Genomic DNA, 21,268 nt, shown 5'->3' on the forward strand with positions numbered 1-21,268 from the left:
ATTTATAAGAAGCTGAAAGGTAAACTGGCAAGTGGTCAGAAGTATGAATAGTTTTGTTGGCAAATCAGTAAGGGGGAGGAGCTAATACAGCCTGTCCTTTATTTAAAAGATAGATTGATCAAAGCAAGTCTTTGTAGGGTCAGGTAGAACCCTATTAGCCCCCTTAGTCAACTGAGCCCTGGTAAACTAACAGCCACAATATCTCTCTTTGACCATCTGCTACAGCTATGTTGAAGCACAGTAGAGGGCAGGGCAGCAACTCTTCTCAGAAGCTGCCACTATGTTGCAGAGCTGGGTCTGGTCACCAAGCCTTCAGTTTGAAATTATTGGTGCCAAACAGTCCTATGACTGGAGGAAAATGGCTCCTCCATTCAGTACATGGTGCAATGCCATTTTCTATTGACTGTTCTGTAAGTTACCATTTTGTTCCGCCCTAAGAAGACAGAAGAAGAAGATATTGGATTTATATCCCATCCTCCACTCCAAATCTCAGTCTCAGAGTGGCTCACAATCTCCTTTACCTTCCTCCCCCACAACAGACACTCTGTGAGGTGGATGGAGCTGAGAGGACTCTCACAGCCGCTGCCCTTTCAAGGACAACTTCTGCCAGAGCTATGGCTGACCCAAGACCATTCCAGCAGGTGCAAGTGGAGCAGTGGGGAATCAAACCTGGTTCTCCCAGATAAGAGTCCACACACTTAACCACTACACCAAACTGGTCACATTCTAGAATACGTAACACTAAAATATGTAATACAGTTATTCAGGATTTAATAAAACTTATTTAAGAACACATTACAGCAGTTTAATATTATTGCCAGTTCATAGTGTGTGCCTGGGGGTGGGGAACAAAGATCATTTAATGTCACCACAAGCTGCAATTAAACTGCAATCAGGCACAGACACAGCTTGTTGCTGTGTTCATGCACACCCATTACTCCCCCCACCTCCATTCATTCACAGTTTAGAGACCTGGTTTATGTGAAATTGAAAAACAATTTTAAAATGCTCTAATTCACCAATGTGCCTGCATTCAGACATCATGGAGAACTGGAGCCTGATCAAACCAAGTTTGAATTAAGCTCCCTCTGTGAAGGGAAATGGAAGGAACAAGGAAGAACATGCAAACATGGCAGCAAACTGTGTTCACACTATAAGTGCATTTTACTGTGATGTCTGAATACTGCCAGTGGGTTCCCAAAGGCACAACAAATCAAAACACCAGTTAAGACATGGATCTTTTAGTCCAATACATGCATCATCACCAGGCCTCGGATTCAGCAGGAGTTCACAGGAGCACAGCTCCTGAACTTTTCTGAGGGTTCCCCCTCCTCCTCCCCACCTTGTCCATTGAATAGTTGGAGCAGATGCATAATAATCCCTGGATGAGCTCCATCACCTATTTTTCTACAAAGTGACCCCTGATCATCACCATCATCAAGATTTTTACCCTGCCTTTCCACCCTCATGGGGCCATTAAAACAAGTTAAAATTAGAGCTAAAAATAAATGTGTACACATCCAATTCTGCATTTAGCACTTGCTTTCCTTCCGTGTGGGGCTCCTTATGGTGGCTTTTTCCCCCTGGATTCTGCATTGGCATCTCTGGAGCAGGGCTGTGTGTTCCCTGCTTGCTCCCTGCCCCATGCAAACTTGAGAGCTGAGAACAAGACTGGGGCAAAGCCTTCTTTCACTATTGGTATAGTTTGAAACAAGAACATTATTCTTGCTAATACATTCATTTTTATTGCCGATATTCTACCCAGGATAGACAAATTCAACTTATTCCATTTTTGTAAGTCCACCCCAATTTTCCGCCAAAGCTTTTCATAGTTGTTTTTAAATAAGTCAATATTCTTTGTTGTAATTTCTACTCCTAAATACTTTACTTTAGAGGCCACTTCACAGTTTGTTAAATTTTGTAATTCCATTTGCTTAGATTTTGACATATTTTTACACAAAACTTTTGTTTTTTCTTTATTTACATGAAAGCCTGCCAGATCACCATATTCTTTTATTTTTTGGAGCAGCAACGGTATAACTTGAGTTGGGTTTTCATTTATAAACATTACATCATCTGCAAACACTCTGTATTTCATAAATGGCAGATGAAACTTTCGGAATTTATATGGGCTGGCAAGAAACCAAGAATTAAGATGAAGATCCTGACAGACGCTAAAGAAAGGGGAGGCTTCTAAGTACCGGATTTAAGACTATATCATGATGCAGTTTGTTTGGTATGGATTAAGGATTGGATAGTGTTATTAAACAGAAAATTATTAACATTAGAAGGCCATGGAAAGGTTTTTGGTTGGCATGCATATTTGTGCTATGGGAAAAGTAAAATGGATGGTTTTTTCTCACATCATTATGTAAGAAGTAGTTTGCTTAAAACTTGGTTGAAATACCAAAAATATGGAGATGAGAAGAAACGGTTGTGGATTGTGCCAACGAAAGTAATAAAGTTATATTCGGATATTGAGGAAGAGAAATAGTTACCATATAAACAATTGTTAAAAATACAAGGAGGCAAAGCAGAATTAAAATCAGTGGAAGAATTGGATTATAAATTTAATTAGTTTCAATGGTTACAAATTAAACGTCTGCTGAAGCAGGATATTAGGAATGAAGGAATAAGACAAGAACAAACAGAAATGGAGAAAATGCTGTTTGGTGAGGACGTAAAATTAATCTCAAGAGTATAAACTGTTACTGAAATGGTCTACAGAGGAAGAAGTGGTAAAATCTCAAATGATAAAGTGGGCAATTACTATAAACAAGGAAATTCAGATGGAACAATGGGAATATTTGTGGAAGAACTCTATGAAAATATCGACATGTAATAACATAAAAGAAAATTGTTACAAAATGTTGTATAGATGGTATATGACACCAAAAAAACTGTCAAAAACAAATAATCAGATGTCTGATCGATGTTGGAAATGTGAAAAACATGAAATGTCCTTCTACCATATGTGGTGGACTTGTGAAAGGGCTGTGCAATATTGGCAAATGATCTAGCAAGAAATGTCAAAGATTTTGGGATACAAAGTGAAGAAGGCACCAGAAATCTTTTTGTTGGGATTACAAATAGAAAATTTTCCAAAGCAAGACAGAACATTACTTTGGTACATGCTTTCAGCTGCATGGACATTGTATGCGCAGTTGTGGAAGCAAAATAAAATTCCAGAAAAATGGGACTGGGTTATGAAAACTATGCACTGGAGTGAAATGGACAAATTAACAAGAACACTAAAGGAACTTGATATGGAAAAATTTAATAATGAATGGCGAAAGTTTCAGAACTATGTGGAAGAACATTGGCGAGTGAAAGGACACTTGGTGATGTTTGATAATGGATAACTTGTTTATCAGCTATTTTTAATTTACTGAGACAAGAATGATAGTTAAAATGAGAGTATGAGAAAATATTTTGTTCTTTCTATAATAAGAAATTTAATATGACTTAATTTAGTAGTATATTGGATCATTAATCGAATGAGGTAATAACCATAAAGTATAAGTTCCTTTTTTCTTTTTAAACAGTTTTTTTTTTAATGTTACATTCTCTTTATTGCTTTTATATTGTAAGTAACACTGGGGAAGTCTTGAAAGGAAGGAGGGGAGGTGGAAATGTGATGCAACATATTGACTTTTATTTGAGAGAAGTAAATGAAATAGTGATATAATATGTTGTAGAATAATAAAAATTGTTTTTACACAAAGACTGGGGCAAAGCCTAATGTGGACAGTGTGTAAAGTGCTATTAAGGTTCAGTTGACTTATGGTACCATTGTAGGGTTCTCAAGGCAAATAACTAGCAGAACTGGGGGGTATAAAACCAACTCTTCTTCTTCTCTGTCCTCAGTTATAACTGATTTGATATAAATTATGGCTCAGTTTTGCAAAAAGCCTAAGAGCCCCGTGGCACAGAGTGTTAAAGTTGCAGTACTGCAGTCTAAGCTCTGCTCATGACCTGAGTTCGATCCCCGTGGAAGTTGGGTTTTCAGGTAGCCGGCTTGAGGTTGACTCAGCTTTCCATCCTTCCGAGGTCGGTAAAATGAGTACCCAGCTTGCTGCAGGAAAATGTAGATGACCAGGGAAGGAAATGGCAAACCACCCCATAAAAAGTCCACCGTGAAAACGTTGTGAAAGCAACGTCACCCCAGAGTTGGAAATGACTGGTGCTTGCACAGGGGACCTTTCCCTTTGCAAAAAGCAGTTGAAACAGATTTTACCTAAGTTAAGAAATAAAACTTCATAAAACTCTCATGAAGCTGACTCATACCTCATCAGATCCGTGGTCCATCTGGCTTGTTATTGTTGACTCTGATTGACAGAAGCTGTCCATGGCCTTGAGCAGAGTAACGTCTTTTACAACAGTGTCTGAGGTTGTGGGTATTGAACCTGGTTCTTCTGCTTGCAGAAGATCAGATCTACCACTAAGGCATCAGCCTCTCCAGATCCGGCTCTAAGAACAGACCTAACTATGCCTTCATTATCAGTCTTAACTATTCTGTCTATCAATAGAACTTTGATAAATATCTAGGCATATTATAATTAAGTGTAACCTCTCTAATCTAATCAATACCCATCTCTCTATAGTTTTTTCCAAGATACAGAGAAAAAAGTTTCCTTGGATAATTACTGAAGACATTAGGATAGTATCAAAAGAAGATGATAATCACAGTTTTTCTGGATGAAAGCTTTCCTGATTCCTTTAAGCAAACAGTAAACTAGGCTGAGTTCTTTTATTTTTTTTCCTTTAAGATTCACCTGATCCTTCTGGGTGGTTAAATTAAACGATCTTATTCAGAAAGGTCAAAAGTTAAGTGTCTTGGTTTCATGAGCCTTTGCCTGTAATGGGATGATAATCCAATTCCTTGACTTGAAGAACGAATTCTCATCCTGTAGTTATTAAATATGCAGGAAGCATGCATCCAAAGATAAATATATAGAAGTAATGAAAAGTAGGGCTGGGATGGAACACCAAGGGAAAGCTGAAAATCTCAGTGGAACAAGACAGCAGAGCAAGAAGAGGTAAACTTAAAAGCGTAATTTTCAAAATCAGATGTTCCTAATAAAGAGAGTGTATTACCCAACAATTCACCATATCAATGATGCCAGTGGGCATGATAACATCCCACCAAATCTCTGCCACTGTTGTTGCACTGAGTTGATCAGAATACGACCTAACACAATAGTAATTTTCAGTAACTTACAGTATCAGTTTGCCTACAGTAACTTTCCAGATGCCTATTTACACAGGGTTAACCAACTTTCACACAGCTCATTCCACTTGCAAAAACTCTTGTTTTTCACATTTGTTTAAATATAACAGGTCATTACCACTATTTCCTGACCTCTTACTGTAGTACTTCTGTCCTACCTAGTCCTAGAAAACACTGAGAATTTTGACATGAATGTGATTGTTAGACAAAGTTCCTTTTGCCAAAATCCTTGGTTACCTGTGAGGTGAGCGTCTGACACATCATCTCAATTTTTTTTCACATTTGTGCAACCGACCTGCTTAACATCTGGGCAGTAGCTGGCAATACTTTAAGCAATGCTACAGGACAATGGCTTGGATCCTAAGCAGAGTCATACTAGGGGAAGGCATCCCACTCACTGCAGCTTTCTTTAACACCCCTTCCCCCCACATACACACCATGCCTTTTCAGGTTGGTAAACCTGAAGGAATGGTATGAAGGAGTCAAACTGAAAGTCTGCAGCAGATAGAACGAATAAGAAAAAAAAAATCACCCTCCCTGACTGCACCAACAAAAAAGCCATTCTGTTGAAGGAGTTGCTGCTGTGCTGATAGAATGGCACTGCAGGGTCCAAGTCTGTCTTGGTAAAAAGTAACAAGCAACAAAGCTGAGCCAGTCTTCTCAATGACTGAAGAAGAGGAATGTATATTCTGAGGTCAATCGTCAATTCTCCAGCTATAATGATCTATTTGTAGCAAAACGTGAAATTACTTGCAGTTTATCCCCTTTTTGAGCCTGTGCAGTTGGAGGCATCCTTCAATTGATTGGCACCTATGTTGCCAGCAGAGTTTATTCTTGAAGTTACCATAAGAAGTGACTATAAGAGCAGGTTTCCCAGGAAGACACAGAAGACAGGGCCCAGGAAGACACCGAAAAGAGACAGAGACTTCTAAATATCAAGTATAACATCAACAATCTATGATTTTCCCTTCCAACTGTGCCTTTGGAGGTGGTAGCACACAAGGGAGTCTAACTATACAAGAGAGCAAGTGAAGCAGACAAACAGACCCAACAGTGCAGTGAGCAATCCACTCTCTGGTTGTGACCCATGAGCAGGATGTGAGTTGACCAGGCAAGTATTTGTGTAGTTCTACTTGCCACTTTTATGGGGAAACAATTCAGCTGGTCTCAATGGAATTTATTTTCCCATAGGTGTACTGCCCTAGACACTGGATGCGTTCACACTACACTAAACAATGTGTTCTGCAACTGGATTTTTACTGTGAAAGAATAGCAAAAATTCACTTTCAAAATGCATTATTTATTGTAGTGCGAACACATACACTGTTAAAATCAATGGGATTTCAGCAACCTAACCGAGCAGGTTTATAGCTTTTCAAATCCAGTGAACCTGGTTCCTCACTTGCCCTGCTATCTGCTTCACAACTTTGTTTTGTCCAGCTGCTTCTTTTTACTCCAGAGTAGTTTGAGGAGTGTGGTTTACGATTGTCACTGAATGCCCCATATCTTTCTCTCTCAGAGAGACGGAGGGAGAGAGAGAGAAGACACCATGCTTATATATTTAGGCTGCACATAAATATAGTGATTTCAATTGCGTTTGATACTGCTTGAAGTAGGGTAATTGTTTCTAACAAGTGTTTAATTGAAAAAGGGAAGAACCAAGAATGGTTAGCTGCCTTGAATCTAAGGAAATAAGGATAGATATAAATATTTTAAATTAAGTATTAGACAAAAAAGTACAGAAAGAACGGGATCCAAATCTGAGATGCCTTGAGTGCATGCTATATGACATATCTGTTGGTCATTTATTAAATGAATTGAAAAAGGCTGTCATGGTGAGCTTACATGACAGTTTTGTGCATTAGCAGTGTGTACATGTGTGCAAAGGGAATGCCCTGTATAAAGACTTCCTTGTATGGCTTCCGTATTCTAAGAGAACAAATCAAGCAGTCTAGAGAGCAAAGGATCATTCAAGGAGCAGCACATGTGAAACATGTGGATTTATATGTGGATATAAATCCAATGTGCAACATATATATTAGTTTCTGCTGTAGTGCCCTGTTCCCTGAATGGTTCAGGGGTGGGGTGGGGGAGGCACGTGGAGACCTTATGTCACTTCAATATGACTGAGAGGGTGGGGGATGGGAAAATGCCTTGGTTTTTTATGCTTTGGTTCAGTGGAGACAACTTGTCTTTTATCACAGTTTTTTTTAATGCCTTGTTAAGTGTATTGATGCCTTGACATAGATATGCTGGAAACCTAAATGGCTATATGCCACTGGTATTATTTCTAATGTGTAATGCCATTCCTACAAGCAACATTTCTTAGTGATTAGTTTCCTTCTTTATTTGCAGTACAACCCATGGTCTGAGACTTGAGGTACAGCTAAACCTAGAGGCTTTGAGAATGAGTCTAGTACCACTGAATCCACAAATCAGGACTTCCAATAAACCAATCCCTTGTACATTATCTCCTACAATCCTAGCATCTGTTACTGTCAGCAAGCAGGCACATGCCTTGATGTAGCCAGCAAAGATAACTGTTGCAAGTTTTATATTACATTTCCAAAGCTATATCTAATTTGTTTTTAAAAAAAATCATACATAATTCACATTGCTATAATGCCTGCTTATCATTTTGGCTCCCAGATGCCCCCTTCCATGTTAGATAGTAACTGTGGCCATGCACTTTTCTTTTCACAAGCAGTTTGGCCCACAACTCATGAATTTGTGACTGTAAAAATTCAGGCTCTTGTTTGGATTTACTTCTGTTTCATTAACAAGAAAGCATATTCAGATAATTTCAGCAGAAGTCATTTTTTAATGCATCCGTCTTCTTCATCAATATATTCCCAGTGTATTCTCTGTCGCGTGGCATTTTAATTAGTTTTACTCAATGTTGTGCATTCAGCAAAAACTTCCAAAATATGACAAATGTGATTAAATGTTTCAGTTTTGAGAACATCAGCTTAGGTAAGCTTTTACACAATAAGGCATTAATAACCTTTTGCATGTGATATAAAACAATTTTCTGTGATTGATTAACAGAGTTGTGATGTTAACAGCAGTAACAATAGATGAACACTTTACTCATTATATAGGCAGCTACAACCGCTGAGAAGCACAGAGCATTACTGTAGCATTAGCAAATAAGGCAATATGAAAGTGAAATATTTGTGCTTTTATGACTGGAATCTAACATTGAATTAAATGTTTACAATTCAACAGTAGTTTATTAATATTTAACTTCCTTTATGTAATATTTCAGCTCAGCAAAAACATCAAAAAGAATAAACTATATTTATCCAATGATGCATCTTAATGGTTGGATAAGGGTGTTTCATATATTGCCAAGGGCATTATACAGATTAGGGTTTGCCACTGAATATGTATGTGAAACTACCTTATATCAAGTCTGACAATTGGTCTATCTTGCTCAGTGTTGCTAACTTTAACTGGCAGCAGATCTTCAGAATCTTAGTCAGAAAAAAAAGTCTTTCTTTGTACCTAAGATTCTGTAACTGGAGATGACAAAGACCAAACTGGCTTTCTCTACCAGATGCCCTCCAACCAATCCACTAACATTAGACAAAAACAGTCAATCCCATCTCCTAATGAGTAAGATATACATGTTGGTTGCATTCACAGATATACATTTTCATATGTTCATAATCATCATCATTTACAGTCCACTTTTCCCCGTGGGACTGAAGATAGATTAAAAATATGATTTTAAAATTTCAGTTAATCAGTAAACCAATGACAAAATATAGCATCAAACAATCATAAATATATATATGATTTATTTCATTTCTATAAAATATTTATTAACCACCTTTTTCCATACAGAGCTCAAAATTGCTTACAATGTTAATAAATATATAAAACAGATTGCATTTAAAAAAACAGAATTTAAAATCAGTAAATGACTGCTTTAATTTAATGCAGTCCTACATAAAATCATTTTCATCTGCCTCCTAAAGATCAAAAGGGGGGGGCAGGTACACCTCCCTGGGGAGGTTGTTCCATAACTGTGGGGCTGCCAATGAAAATGCCCTCTCTCAAGTACCTACGAAACAAGTTTCTTTGATTGATGGGACAGTCAGGAGGACCACTCCCTGTGATGTTACTTCCCAGACAGATACACTGAACCCTAATTTCGCACTAGACCTTTAATCCTGGTTTAGCCCTGTCCCTAAGCAAGCTGCCATTCTACATTAATATCATAGAATCATAAAGTCATGGAGTTGGTTTATCTGATTCTATTATTCTAGTGTAGAATGTCAGTTTGGGGACAGGGCTAAACCAGGATTAAAGGTCTAGTGCGAAATTTGTGTTGAGCAGCATTACCAGGCTGTGAAACTGGCTTTTCAAGAGGAGTATAACTCCATCCAAGACAGAAGAGATCTGAAGTTTCTAGTCTGCCTTTCTACTAAGTAACAGAACCTCTGTCTTGTCAGGATTAAGTTTTGGCTTGTTCACCCTCATCCAGCTCATCACTAACTCAAAACATTGGTTTGAATCTAACAGCACAAATACCTAGCAAGATAAAATAATGCAGTTAGAACTGAGCTATCTTCCTCACATTTAACACAAACACCACCTGAACCGCTGGTCCTGGAGGACAGGGAGACCCCAGAAACAATATGAGGAGGGAATCAGGGGTCTGCGGCAGAAGCAGAGAGGCATGAAAGTCACACTCTGCCACCTTTCTGAAGAAGCATTCTTGCACATGAAATGCTGGTCTCTAAGGGGAAGGCTAACTTCTGGTGCCCCCTCCACCACTGCACTAATAACATCACCAAGTTTGCCTAGTGGCAGGGCCAGCCCTACCTCACCCCCCACTTGCTGGATGTTTAATACACATTTAGAAATGCTCTTCTAATGTTTTTAGCTTCCACTGAGGCCTAAGTTGTTAATACAGTTGTCAAAGCATAATGACACTTTGTCAATGGTTTGCACCCAGTAATTTTGCAAATGAAATGTATTAGAAAACAAAAACATGCTAAAATATGAAGATGTGGGATATGATAGTAAAATATGGAGCTAAATATGTATCTGTCCTATTTTATAAGCTAAAACCTGAAGAGTACAGTACTACCCAGTTTTACAGTACATGGCTGTATTCAGACATCATGACCAGCTGAAATTAAACTGAGGTTTATCCAGGGCTGGATTGCCCAGTAGTGCTGGGGGGGGGGCACCCAATTGGGCTTCCCTCAGAGAAATGCCTAATTCATGCACCTCCACCCCTGCACGCTCAGAGGAGCAACTCTCCTGCCCCCCGCATGCTCAGAGGAGCGATGCCAGCCTCCCCTTACCCACTTTGATGTGGGTATTTCAGTAAGGCGTTCTCTTAAGAGAGCGCATGATGTGATGAGGCTTCGGTCCCCCCCTGCCTTCTGGAAGGGAGGGGGGAGCAAAGCTTTGTTGTATTGTGTGCTCTCTTAAGAGAACGCTTTATGGAAATGCCAGCATCTAAGTGTCCAGGTAAGGGGGAGTCTGGCATCGCTTATCTGAGCCTGTGGGGGGGGGGGTGAGGGCTGGAGTGCAGCACTGCGTTGTGGTGCTGCAAATATGACAAGAAGGGAGGGGGAGGGGTGGGAGGGGGTGCAGTGCATGGAGGGAGTGTGGCGTGGCAACTCCACCTGGGGCACCATGCATCCTAGGGGTGGCCTTGGGTTTATCATGATGGGCATAAATGCAGTTTACTTGTCATTACTGTGTTTCTAGTTCCCCACCCTCTTTCCCTTGCACAGAGAATGGGAGGCAAAACCCCCAAAACAATCCCCCTCCAGTTTACCCAAGGATCTGCATTTGGGTGCCATGAGGAACTGGAGTGTTCCAAAACTTCTGCATCCAGAAGCCTTCCATGCCTGGAGCAGGAGAGGAGCACACATCCATGATAAACAAATGGCATTTGTATTTATCTTGGTAAATAACAGTATAATTACAGTGTGGTGTGAATGTTGCCATTTGTTACATTTATATCCATCCTTTCCTCCCAGGCGCTCAGACCGAAATTTTTGCCTCCCAAAATGGCAAGGGAAAAGTGATTTGTAAAAAAAAGTCAGCAAGAATTTGAACTCAATGTTACCATCCTGAAGTCCTCCCACTGCTCCACTGAGCTTTTGTTATATTGATTGGTGAGAATTAAGCATTGTTCAAAATAAATAAATGAGGAGGTGTGCATGCACATGAAAGCTCATGCCTTGAATAAACTTTTGTTGGTCTTAAAGGTTGCACTGGACTCAAAATTTGTCCTGCTGCTTCAGACCAACACAGCTGACCACCTGGATCATTGTTCAAAATACAATGCTGGTGTGTTCCATTAGCTGTAATCCAGCAACTGAACATATGAAAGCCAGCACAGTGTAGTAGTTAGACCCAATTCAAATCTCTATTCAAATAACCAGGTAAAGCAAAAGATAAAGATAGTCCCTTGTGCAAGCACCAATTGTTTCTGACTCTGGGGTGACATTGCATAATGACGTTTTCACTGCAGACTTTTTTATGGGGTGGTTTGCCCAGCAAGCTGGGTGCTTATTTTACTAACCTCAGAAGGTGGAAGGCTGAATCAACCTTGAGCCAGCTACCTGAGCCCAGCTTCTGCTGGGAACGAACTCAGGTTGTAAGCAGAGTGCTCAGACCACAGTACTGCAGCTTTACCACTCTGCACCACGGGGCTCCCTAAATAACCAGGTAGCTTTAGTTAAATCGTACTCTCTCAGTCTAATCTACCTCACAGGGCTTGTGAGGATAATATGAAGTAGGGGAGAACAGTGCTGTAAACTGCTTTGGGGCCCCACTGAGGAGAAAAGCAGGATATAAATATCCAGATAAAGAAATAAAGCTGTTTTATATCAAGTCAGTCACAGGTCCAGCAAACTCAATGATGCCAGTTTATTGGCAGCACCTCTCATACAGAGAAAGGGCTTTCCCACCACCATCTCTCTATGATACTTTATGTCAGGGACTGAATTTAGGGTCTTCTGTATGCTAGGCATGTGCCCTATGCTGAAGTCACAGCAACTCCTAAAGTATCACAAACTGCTATGGGGTCTTTCCTGATTATTTTATTCCAACATTTATAGGTTGGCTTTCTCCCATTATGATTCATTAAGAATCATGGATTACTATGTGATTGTGCTTACAAAGCTTTGTTTCCCACAAGAAGTGGGATGCAGGTGTAAGGACATGCTTCCCTAGATTTCAGCCAGTGTGATATTTGTTATTCACAGAATTGAAGTGATTCTTTGGATTCATACATGTGGAAAAGTTGAATCAGAAATGGTCCACCACATTATGTTTACAGGAATGAACTTGTGACTGGGATCATACAGACAGTTTCCAGAAATGCTATTAGATAATGAGTTCTGACATCCGCCATATATACGTATGCAAGTGATCACTAAGAAGTCATCCAAGAAATACAACAGAATCAACTCACACAATTATAGATTTCTGTCTATGAAAGAAAGAGACAAAATCCTGAATCTTAGGTCAAGGTCATTAATTTGCTCATTCTCTGCATTTTTATTTTGATCTTGAAATAATCACAATTTCTTTTCCAGTGCATGAATTCTTTAGAAAAAATGCATGTAAAAATAGAACCTACATAAAATGTATATTGCTCTGTTTTTTATTGCATTGAACCAAGGGCTTTGTTTATTCCGTGTAATGCCCTTCTAGAATCCTCCTTGTAGCAGACAGCAGCATTGCGTCAGAAGCTATCAAAATAACACTTACCATAGTTAGATCAAATATACAAGGAAAACAAGGAAAAAATGAAGGGGTAATGCAGAAATGCAAGATCCATTAAACTATGCAAGTATGCATGAACTGTAAAAAGGGATCCCGTACATATCAGCTATAGCCTTTAGCTGTTAGCAGGTGTGAGTCAGTCAGTTGTACAATTCATTTGTCTACCTAATTGCACTGAAGATAGGCTTTTAGTTTGCCTATAACATTGCTAATGAGTAGGTTTTCAGTTGGATCTAACTAATTAATTCTTGTTAACTTCCTTTGCATTGCTGTTCTTTTAATTTAACCAGAGACAGCCCCATAGTTGCTACTTGCGTTTAGTCTCAACCAGATTACTCCATTCATTAAGGACTGTAATTGTTGGCCATACCCCTTCCAAATGGTCATTACAACCTCTATCTTGCATACTGAATAACAGCAATTTCCTGACTCCAACAGACTCTGATGTGAGGGAGGGGAAAATGCTAATAAAGAAAGAATAAATGATTCCTGGCTTCATTCAGTGGTGTGTAGATTTCTTTTACAGAAGAAATTGCACCGAGGTGGTAAAACGGGTTTCTCGCAGGCCCCCTGCCTCCACCCCGAGTGAAAACAATAAGAACCAACTCAAGCATTCCCTGCTACTGTGATTACAGCATCCGTAAAAGTGATTATATGGCTGCTGTAATCAACTTCAATGAAAGCTGCCTGTTAGAGCTTCAATAATTACTCATTTCTGTTAACAGCTTGCTTTCAGTTTAGTACTTTGAGGCCTAGAAAGAAAAATAAAAAAAACAGGGTGTTTTAATAAAAAGATCCTGTGAGTGCAATACTTTGTGGGGTAAAAGCTTGTGTGTGGGCACAAAAAAAAAGCAGGGAAAAAAGAGAAAAGTTCGTATGCAACTTTTTTGTCGTCTTCTCAATAACAAGTCCTCTTTTTTCATTTGAGCTTTAAGTTCTATTTAACCAGCAATAAGCATGAGTTCATACAGGGTTCACTCATGTACTGATTGCTTACTGAAGGAGGCACAATAGTTTAAATAAAGTGGTGGTTTTAAATATTTTACCCATTCCTTTAAACAAATTGCCAGCTCTTAAAGTCTGTGTTCAGTGCATTTGAAAACAACCCCTGTTGTCTTAGCTTTTGATGTATCTCCTTTCCTTTACATCCTACCCCCCCCCACCCCCAAAAATGGAGCTTATAGAAGTTAAGGGCTCTTTCTTTTATAAAAATGAAACAAACTAAACAAGTGTTTAGTCTAAGTTAAAAACCACACAGATCATGCCAGTATGCAATGGACTCTTTAGGAATGTTGATAGCATGCCAGATTTGAACTGGAGAGACATGGATTCAAATTCCTGTACAGCCATGAAGCTAGCTGGGTGACCTTTGGCTAGTTATTACTCAGTCTAATTCCCTTATACAGCTATCATATGGATAAGTAGGATCACTTCCCTGAGGTCCTTGGATGAAGGATATGATATGAATGAAAATAATAGATAATAAATGCTTACAAAAAAGAGGAAAAAAAGCAGGATAGATAATGTGTATAGGAGAAAAGCAGGGTAATATAATATTCTTCCTGCAGCAAGTGAATTATTCCCAGCACTACCCATAACAGTGTAATTTCCAGTTGATAAATAGGGCAATTGACTTAGAGGGGTTGCCCTAGTGGGCCTGGGACTGCTCCACACTTTTGCTATCTACTGCTGTTCTACTACATTTATTAGTGTCTCTTCCTTACCCAAGCAGCTGCAAGTTAGAGCAGCATCCCTGCTCTGTACTTCCACTTTTTCACCACTGTGTGTGCAACCTGGCAGCCACAGAGAGATGTGTGAGTTACAGCAGCAGCCACTTGGCCTGATATATGATCAGTGCCTTCCTTTGTACAGCAACATTCTTCTGAGTACACTGAAGTCAACTGCTTGGATTTAGACTAAATTTTCTGCAAACAGAAGGGCCAATATACTTTCCAACATGAGTCCTATAATTGATTCTGGTGAGTCTAACACTGATTGGAACCAACTGTTGGTCCTAAATAAGCTTAGGGTGTGGCTTGCAGTACACGCATTCTCCCTGGTTGACTACTGTAAAGCCTCTCATATACCTAGAAGTTTATGGTTCCAAAAGGCATCTGCTATTTTTCTTGACTGTGAGGACTTTAAGCAGAAGTGGATCTCCATTGTGAATAAGTGTTCTAACGATTTAATGCTTTTAATTATTCAAAAGTCAAAAGAGGTTATTAATGAATTAGAAACGAAGATCACTGAATTAAGACCAATTTTGATACCTCTCAATTCAATGCTAAATTATTGGAGCTTAAAAATAATTTGAAGGAATTTGAAAACAGGAATAAAGAAATTAAAAGAAAATTAAAAGTTAAAAGGGATGCCCATGATTATGAGCTATCCTGGGTATATAGATGGTGCTCAAACCAGTTTTAATGAGGGCAGATTTTCTAATAATAAGAAACGAGTTTCTTGGGCTGACCTCACCCAAATAATTCTGAAGGGGAAACAGAGGAGGGAATAGAACAGTGAGGGGATGAAGGCACCTTCGGTATTAGAAAGGGACATCCTTTTTTAGATTATGGTGCAAAGAAACAACCAATAGGTATGAATCCTCAACAAGGATCCAAGAAAAGCATGGCCAGAGTTTAGTAATTAACCTGTTGTCATGAACCATGTAAGTGGGTTGCTGCCTTACACTGCCACCACTCTGGATTGATAGTCCCTCGGGAAGGCCCAGAGTACCCTCCCAAGCCAACCAAAATGCCCCTTTAAGCTGAGAAAAAAACCAGGTGTGATGACCAGGCAGAGAACACTAAAAAAAGATAAAGGTTTATTAATACAGGGATAGGTATTTAAACAAGGCAAGGTGCTTAATAGATTATAACAGTGGATAAAGGAAAATGAAAATAAACCCTAATGTGGCTACCTGTACTCCACCTAGCCTGTTAGTCATCAGGGCCACAGCCCTTTCCCCCAGGCCAACTGCCTGTGACTCACTCTACCTTCTGAGTGAGGGATCCTTCTTTCAGCCACAGACTGTCCTCTCAGCCTGACTGTGAGAGAAAAGAACACAGTTCCACAGCCCACAAAGTTTATGTATCAATCTCCTCATACAATCCCTGGATACTGATTGATTACAGTGGGCGCCAAGCATTGTGGGGATTGTAGGCTGTGTCTGCTTTCTACTCCCACTCTGGTCTCTTAGCCTAGGCCTCCCTAGGCCTTGTCTCCCAGTCCTGCACAAATCATGACACCTGTCTTCTAGAGTTCTTTCTTCAACGGAACTAGAAGTGCTAAATTTGGGCTTGGGCTTTGTCCCAGTAAATCAATATGACTCCTTTACAACCAGAGTGGACTTATTTTGATTTTTTAGAAACTTAAGACCTAGATTGTTGTTTGGAAATGACATGGATAAACCTGTGGACAAATTTAAACTCAAATCCAACTTTATGCCAAATGTGACTGGTCTACTGATATTAAGTTACAAAAAATTAGTCTTAAGGAATTTGGAGATCATGGAAAAAGAGGGGCAGAGATGCTGCTACAATCTAACTTTGAACCAGAATAAAGCCCTAAAGAAATTGACAGCTGATAACATTGTAATAAAACCTGCTGATAAAGGCGTGGCTACTATAATTATGGATGCTCCAAGGTACTGTGCCATGATTTAGGAATTATTAGATGTATCAGAACATTATAAAAAGTTACCTGGTGACCCTAGTCAACATGTGTCTAGAGTCATACAAGTTATGGTTACAGAGGCTGAAACATTAGGTTATATTTCAAGTCAAATTTCAAAATTTCTGATTAATAAATATCCTAGGTGTCCAGTGATATATGCCCTGCCAAAAATTCATAAATCCTTAGTTAAACCAACAGGATGACCCATCCTTTCAGGGTCTGGTTCCCTTTTGGAACCTCTATCACAGTATTTGGATTCCTTCTTATGTACTTTTGTATTTAAGATCAAATAATTTATTAAAGATTCTTCACATTTTATTCAAATCATTGAAGCATTAACTATATAAACTGATTCTATAACATTAGTGACTATGGATGTTGGAGCATTATATACAAATATATCCCTGAAGGAGGCTAGGCAAGTTATTGATCAGAGGTAGGAACCATGGCCGCCCACTCACTTTCTCTTAGAGATTACAGATGTTCTTTTTGACCATAACTATTTTAAATTCCAGTCAGAATTTTATCTACAAGTGAGGTCACAATGGGAAGCCTGGCAGCCACGTCTATTGCAAATCTATTTATGAAACAATTTGAAATCAAGTATATTTATAATGCTGATGTCAATCCCTTTGTGCATAATATTGTGGCGTTGGGGCTGTCCAGCCATTCGTCGTCCTGGACCAAGGCATCTTGGGTGAGGATGCTGATGTCATCCTCGAACATGGAGTCCATGGCACGGTCTGGAAGGGGAGGGCATCTAGGAAGAAAGGTCGGCGCATGGCAAGCTCCAGATCACCTCCCAACCCGGTCGAGAATCCATCCTCAACAGCCGGAGGAGCCCGCGGAAGGCGACGCTCTTCGGAGGGGCTTGGGGAGGGGGGAGTCTTTGGTGCCTCTCCCCCCCTCCCCGGCTTGATCTCCAGCCCCTTCCCCTCTTCTCCCCCCTGGCCGAGCGCCAGCTGATCTCTGCCCCCCCTCCCTGCCCGGGGCTCACACCACCACCAGGCGTGGCATCCGCCCGCCGCCAGCTCCAGAACGCGTCCCACGTGGTGGCATCACCTTTTGTGGCCTAAAGGCTCCTTTTTGCCACACCTCCCCCTTTTGCCGAAAAAAAGAGGAGGGGGGGGCTTGCAATTTGCAGGGGGAGGAGGGAGGCAGGCAGGCAGGAAATGTTTGCAAGGTTTCTTCCTCTCCCTCCTCCTGCTCTGGCTGGCCTGCTTTCGCCTTTTTTTTTTGCTCGTCTCTCCCCAGCGAGATGTGCTCGGCCTCCCACTTCGCTCTCATCACGGCCTACGATGACATCAAGAACCGGCTGACCGGGCTGGAGCGGGAAAACGCCTGCCTCAAGCGGAAGTTGAAGATGTATGAGATCAAGTTCCCACTGATCAGCGAGTTTGGAGATGAGCGCATCTTCTCGGTCTATGACTCGAAGGAGACCTCCCTTCTGAAGAGTGAGAAGGCCAATCTCCAGCAGCAGCTGAATCAATTCCAGCGGGAGCTGCAGAAAAGCAAGGAGAGAGAAGAGCAGCTGGCAGAGATGATCCAAGCCTATGAGAAGCTGTGCGTGGAGAAAACTGACCTTGAGTCTGAGCTGGGACAGATGAGAGCTCTGGTTGAGACACATCTGAATCGCATCCATAGCCTGGAGCAGCAGCTGAGGCAGAGAGACAGCAACGCATTCCAGAGCATGAGCTCTCCGCTGCAAACCCAGGAAGTGCAGTACCTCTCACTCCATGGTGGCCACGTCTTGGATCGCTCCATGAACTGGCAGAACCCCAGAGGCTTAGAACAGCCAGAGGGCCTGGAGGTGCACAGACTGGAAGCAGAACTGGAAGATACACGGCAGGAAGTGCAGAATTCACAGCACCGGGAGGAGCAGTTGAAAGCGGAGTGCGAGAGGCTGCAGGCGGAAGTCAAGCAGTTGCATGAGACTCGGGCTCAGGATCTCGCAACGAGTCAGTCGGAGAGAGACATGGCCTGGGTAAAGAAAGTTGGAGATGACCAATATCTGGGAACAAGGCAAATTACCACAGGACTTTCGCGATGCAATCATCATCACCCTATACAAGAACAAAGGGGAAAAGTCAGACTGCTCCAACTACCGGGGGATAACCCTGCTCTCCATCGCAGGCAAAATCCTTGCCAGAATACTCCTGAACAGACTGGTGCCCACCATTGCAGAAGAACTCCTCCCAGAGAGCCAGTGCGGCTTCAGAGCTAACAGGAGCACCACCGACATGGTATTTGTTCTCAGGCAGCTCCAAGAGAAATGCAGGGAACAGAACAAGGGTCTGTATGTGACTTTTGTCGACCTTACCAAAGCTTTCGATACCGTTAGCAGGAAAGGCCTGTGGCAAATCTTGGAACGTTTAGGATGTCCCCCAAGGTTCCTCAGCATGATCATCCAGCTACACGAAGACCAGCGAGGCCAAGTCAGACACTGCAACGACCTCTCGGAGCCCTTCCCAATAGGCACAGGTGTAAAGCAAGGCTGAGTTCTCGCGCCAACTCTCTTTACGATCTTCTTTAGCATGATGCTTCAAAGAGCCGCAGTAGATCTAGATGAGGACGATGGTGTCTACATCCGCTATCGCACCGATGGCAGCCTGTTCAACCTGAGGCGACTAAAGGCACACTCCAAGACAATGGAAAAACTCATCCGAGAGCTACTGTTTGCTGATGATGCTGCACTCGTCTCCCACTCGGTATCAGCTCTGCAGCATATGACGTCCTGCTTTGCAGAGGCTGCCAAGCTATTCGGCCTAGAAGTTAGTCTGAAGAAGACAGAAGTTCTCCACCAGCCTGCACCCCAGGAAGATTATCACCCTCCCTGCATCACTGTGGGTGAATCAGTTCTGAAGACAGTCCAGCAGTTCAGCTACCTGGGGTGCATCATCTCCTCAGATGCCAAGATCGACAAGGAGATTGACAACAGGCTGGCAAAGGCAAACCGTGCATTTGGCCGACTGCACAAAAGAGTGTGGAGCAACAAGCATCTGAAAAAAGGCACAAAGATCAATGTTTACAAAGCGGTTGTGATGACAACCCTCATCTATGGCTCCGAATCGTGGGTTTTATACCGTCATCACCTGCGACTCCTTGAGCGCTTTCATCAGCGCTGCCTTCGCACCATCCTCAACATCCACTGGAGTGACTTTGTGACCAACACTGAAGTCCTCAAGCGGGCAGAGGTTACCAGCATCGAGGCACTGCTGTTGAAGACGCAGCTGCGCTGGGCAGGGCATATTTCTAGGATGGAAAACCACCGCCTTCCCAAGATTGCCCTGTATGGCGAACTCTCCACCGGCCATCGAAATAGAGGGGCACCAAAGAAGAGGTACAAGGACTCCTTGAAGAAATCCCTTAGCACCTGTCACATCAACCATCACCAGTGGTCTGACCTAGCCTCAGATCGCAAAGCATGGAGGCACACCATCCACCAGGCTGTCTCTTCCTTTGAGAACACACGCATAGCTGGTCTTGAGGACAAAAGGAGATTGAGGAAGAATCGCACTGCTACAGGACCAACCCTAAATCAGACTTTTCCCTGCAGCCGCTGTGGCCGGACCTGCCTGTCCCACATTGGTCTTGTCAGCCACCAGCGAGCCTGCAGCAAACGTGGACTATTGCACCCTTCTTAAATCTTCGTTCGCGAAGCCAAGCCGAGAGAATATTGTGGCATACTTTAGGTTTATTGATGACATTTTTTGTTTGATAAATAATGCCACAGTAATCCAGCCTTTTGTTGATAGTCCACAGATCATAATTCCCTACTCCATTTCCATTTTTTCCATCCTTATCACATCAAGAAAAATATGCCCTTCAGTCAATATTTAAGAATTAAAAGGAATTCCACTGCATTGGATAACTACAGAACTAGTAGCAGGAAACTGACAAGAGCACTTGTAGAATATGGATATCCTTTAGAAGCAGTGAATGAGGTTAAACTTTCAGACGATACCATACCCAGGAGGGATCTCTTTGTTTCCAAGCTTTCTATGTCTAACAAATTGATTTGTGCATTAACTTTTTCACCCTGTAGAAAGCAGGTGGTATCAGTACTGCGTAAGCATTGGCATATCATTTAACCAGCTTTAGGTAATTTGCCATTTCCAGTTGTTGGTTGGAAATGGTGTCAAAATTTACAGGATTTACTAGTGCATTTGGATTTGAAGGTCGAGTCTTTCCAGGAATCAAGACTGCTTCCAGGTCATTATAAATGCAGGAAACAATGCACTGTGTGTAATTATACTATACAGACTAATGATATTACAATTAATAACTTCACATGGCATTCTAAACAATTTTCCAATTGTGAATCATCAAGAATAATTTATAATTTGCGGGGCAATTGCCCCCCCCCTTTGTATTATATAGGTTCTCTATTGGCAATACCAGATGGGGAGCCGCTGACATGACACGAGAGCATTCCAGATGCTCCCTGTGCACCCACAGACCTCCCCTTTCCTGAGCACCATCAGGAAGCTCCAGGGCACTCTATTTCCAGCTGGTTCTCTTTAGGGTGGCTTCAGTCTATGTGACCTTTTAAAGTTCATTTTTGGAGAACCTTTCTTGAGTGAAAATTTTTTAGAAGCACCT

The 21,268-nt window shown here is 41.4% G+C and overlaps 2 protein-coding genes across 2 annotated transcripts in view; one reads left to right on the top strand and one right to left on the bottom strand.

Moving 5' to 3' along the window:
• Positions 1–21,268, bottom strand: part of LOC132566777 (uncharacterized) — a 434,283-nt gene that overhangs the window by 156,852 nt on the left and 256,163 nt on the right. The window lies entirely within an intron of this gene.
• LOC132567802 (TANK-binding kinase 1-binding protein 1-like) overlaps positions 17,919–21,268 on the top strand; it is a 63,961-nt gene continuing 60,611 nt past the window's right edge. The window contains exon 1 of the mRNA XM_060233484.1: positions 17,919–18,688. Within this exon, the coding sequence (XP_060089467.1) occupies positions 17,925–18,688 (764 nt within the window). The 5' untranslated portion in view covers positions 17,919–17,924. The remainder of the gene's footprint in view (positions 18,689–21,268) is intronic.

The sequence above is a fragment of the Heteronotia binoei genome, chromosome 2, assembly GCF_032191835.1.
Source record: "Heteronotia binoei isolate CCM8104 ecotype False Entrance Well chromosome 2, APGP_CSIRO_Hbin_v1, whole genome shotgun sequence".
Lineage (NCBI taxonomy): Eukaryota > Metazoa > Chordata > Lepidosauria > Squamata > Gekkonidae > Heteronotia > Heteronotia binoei.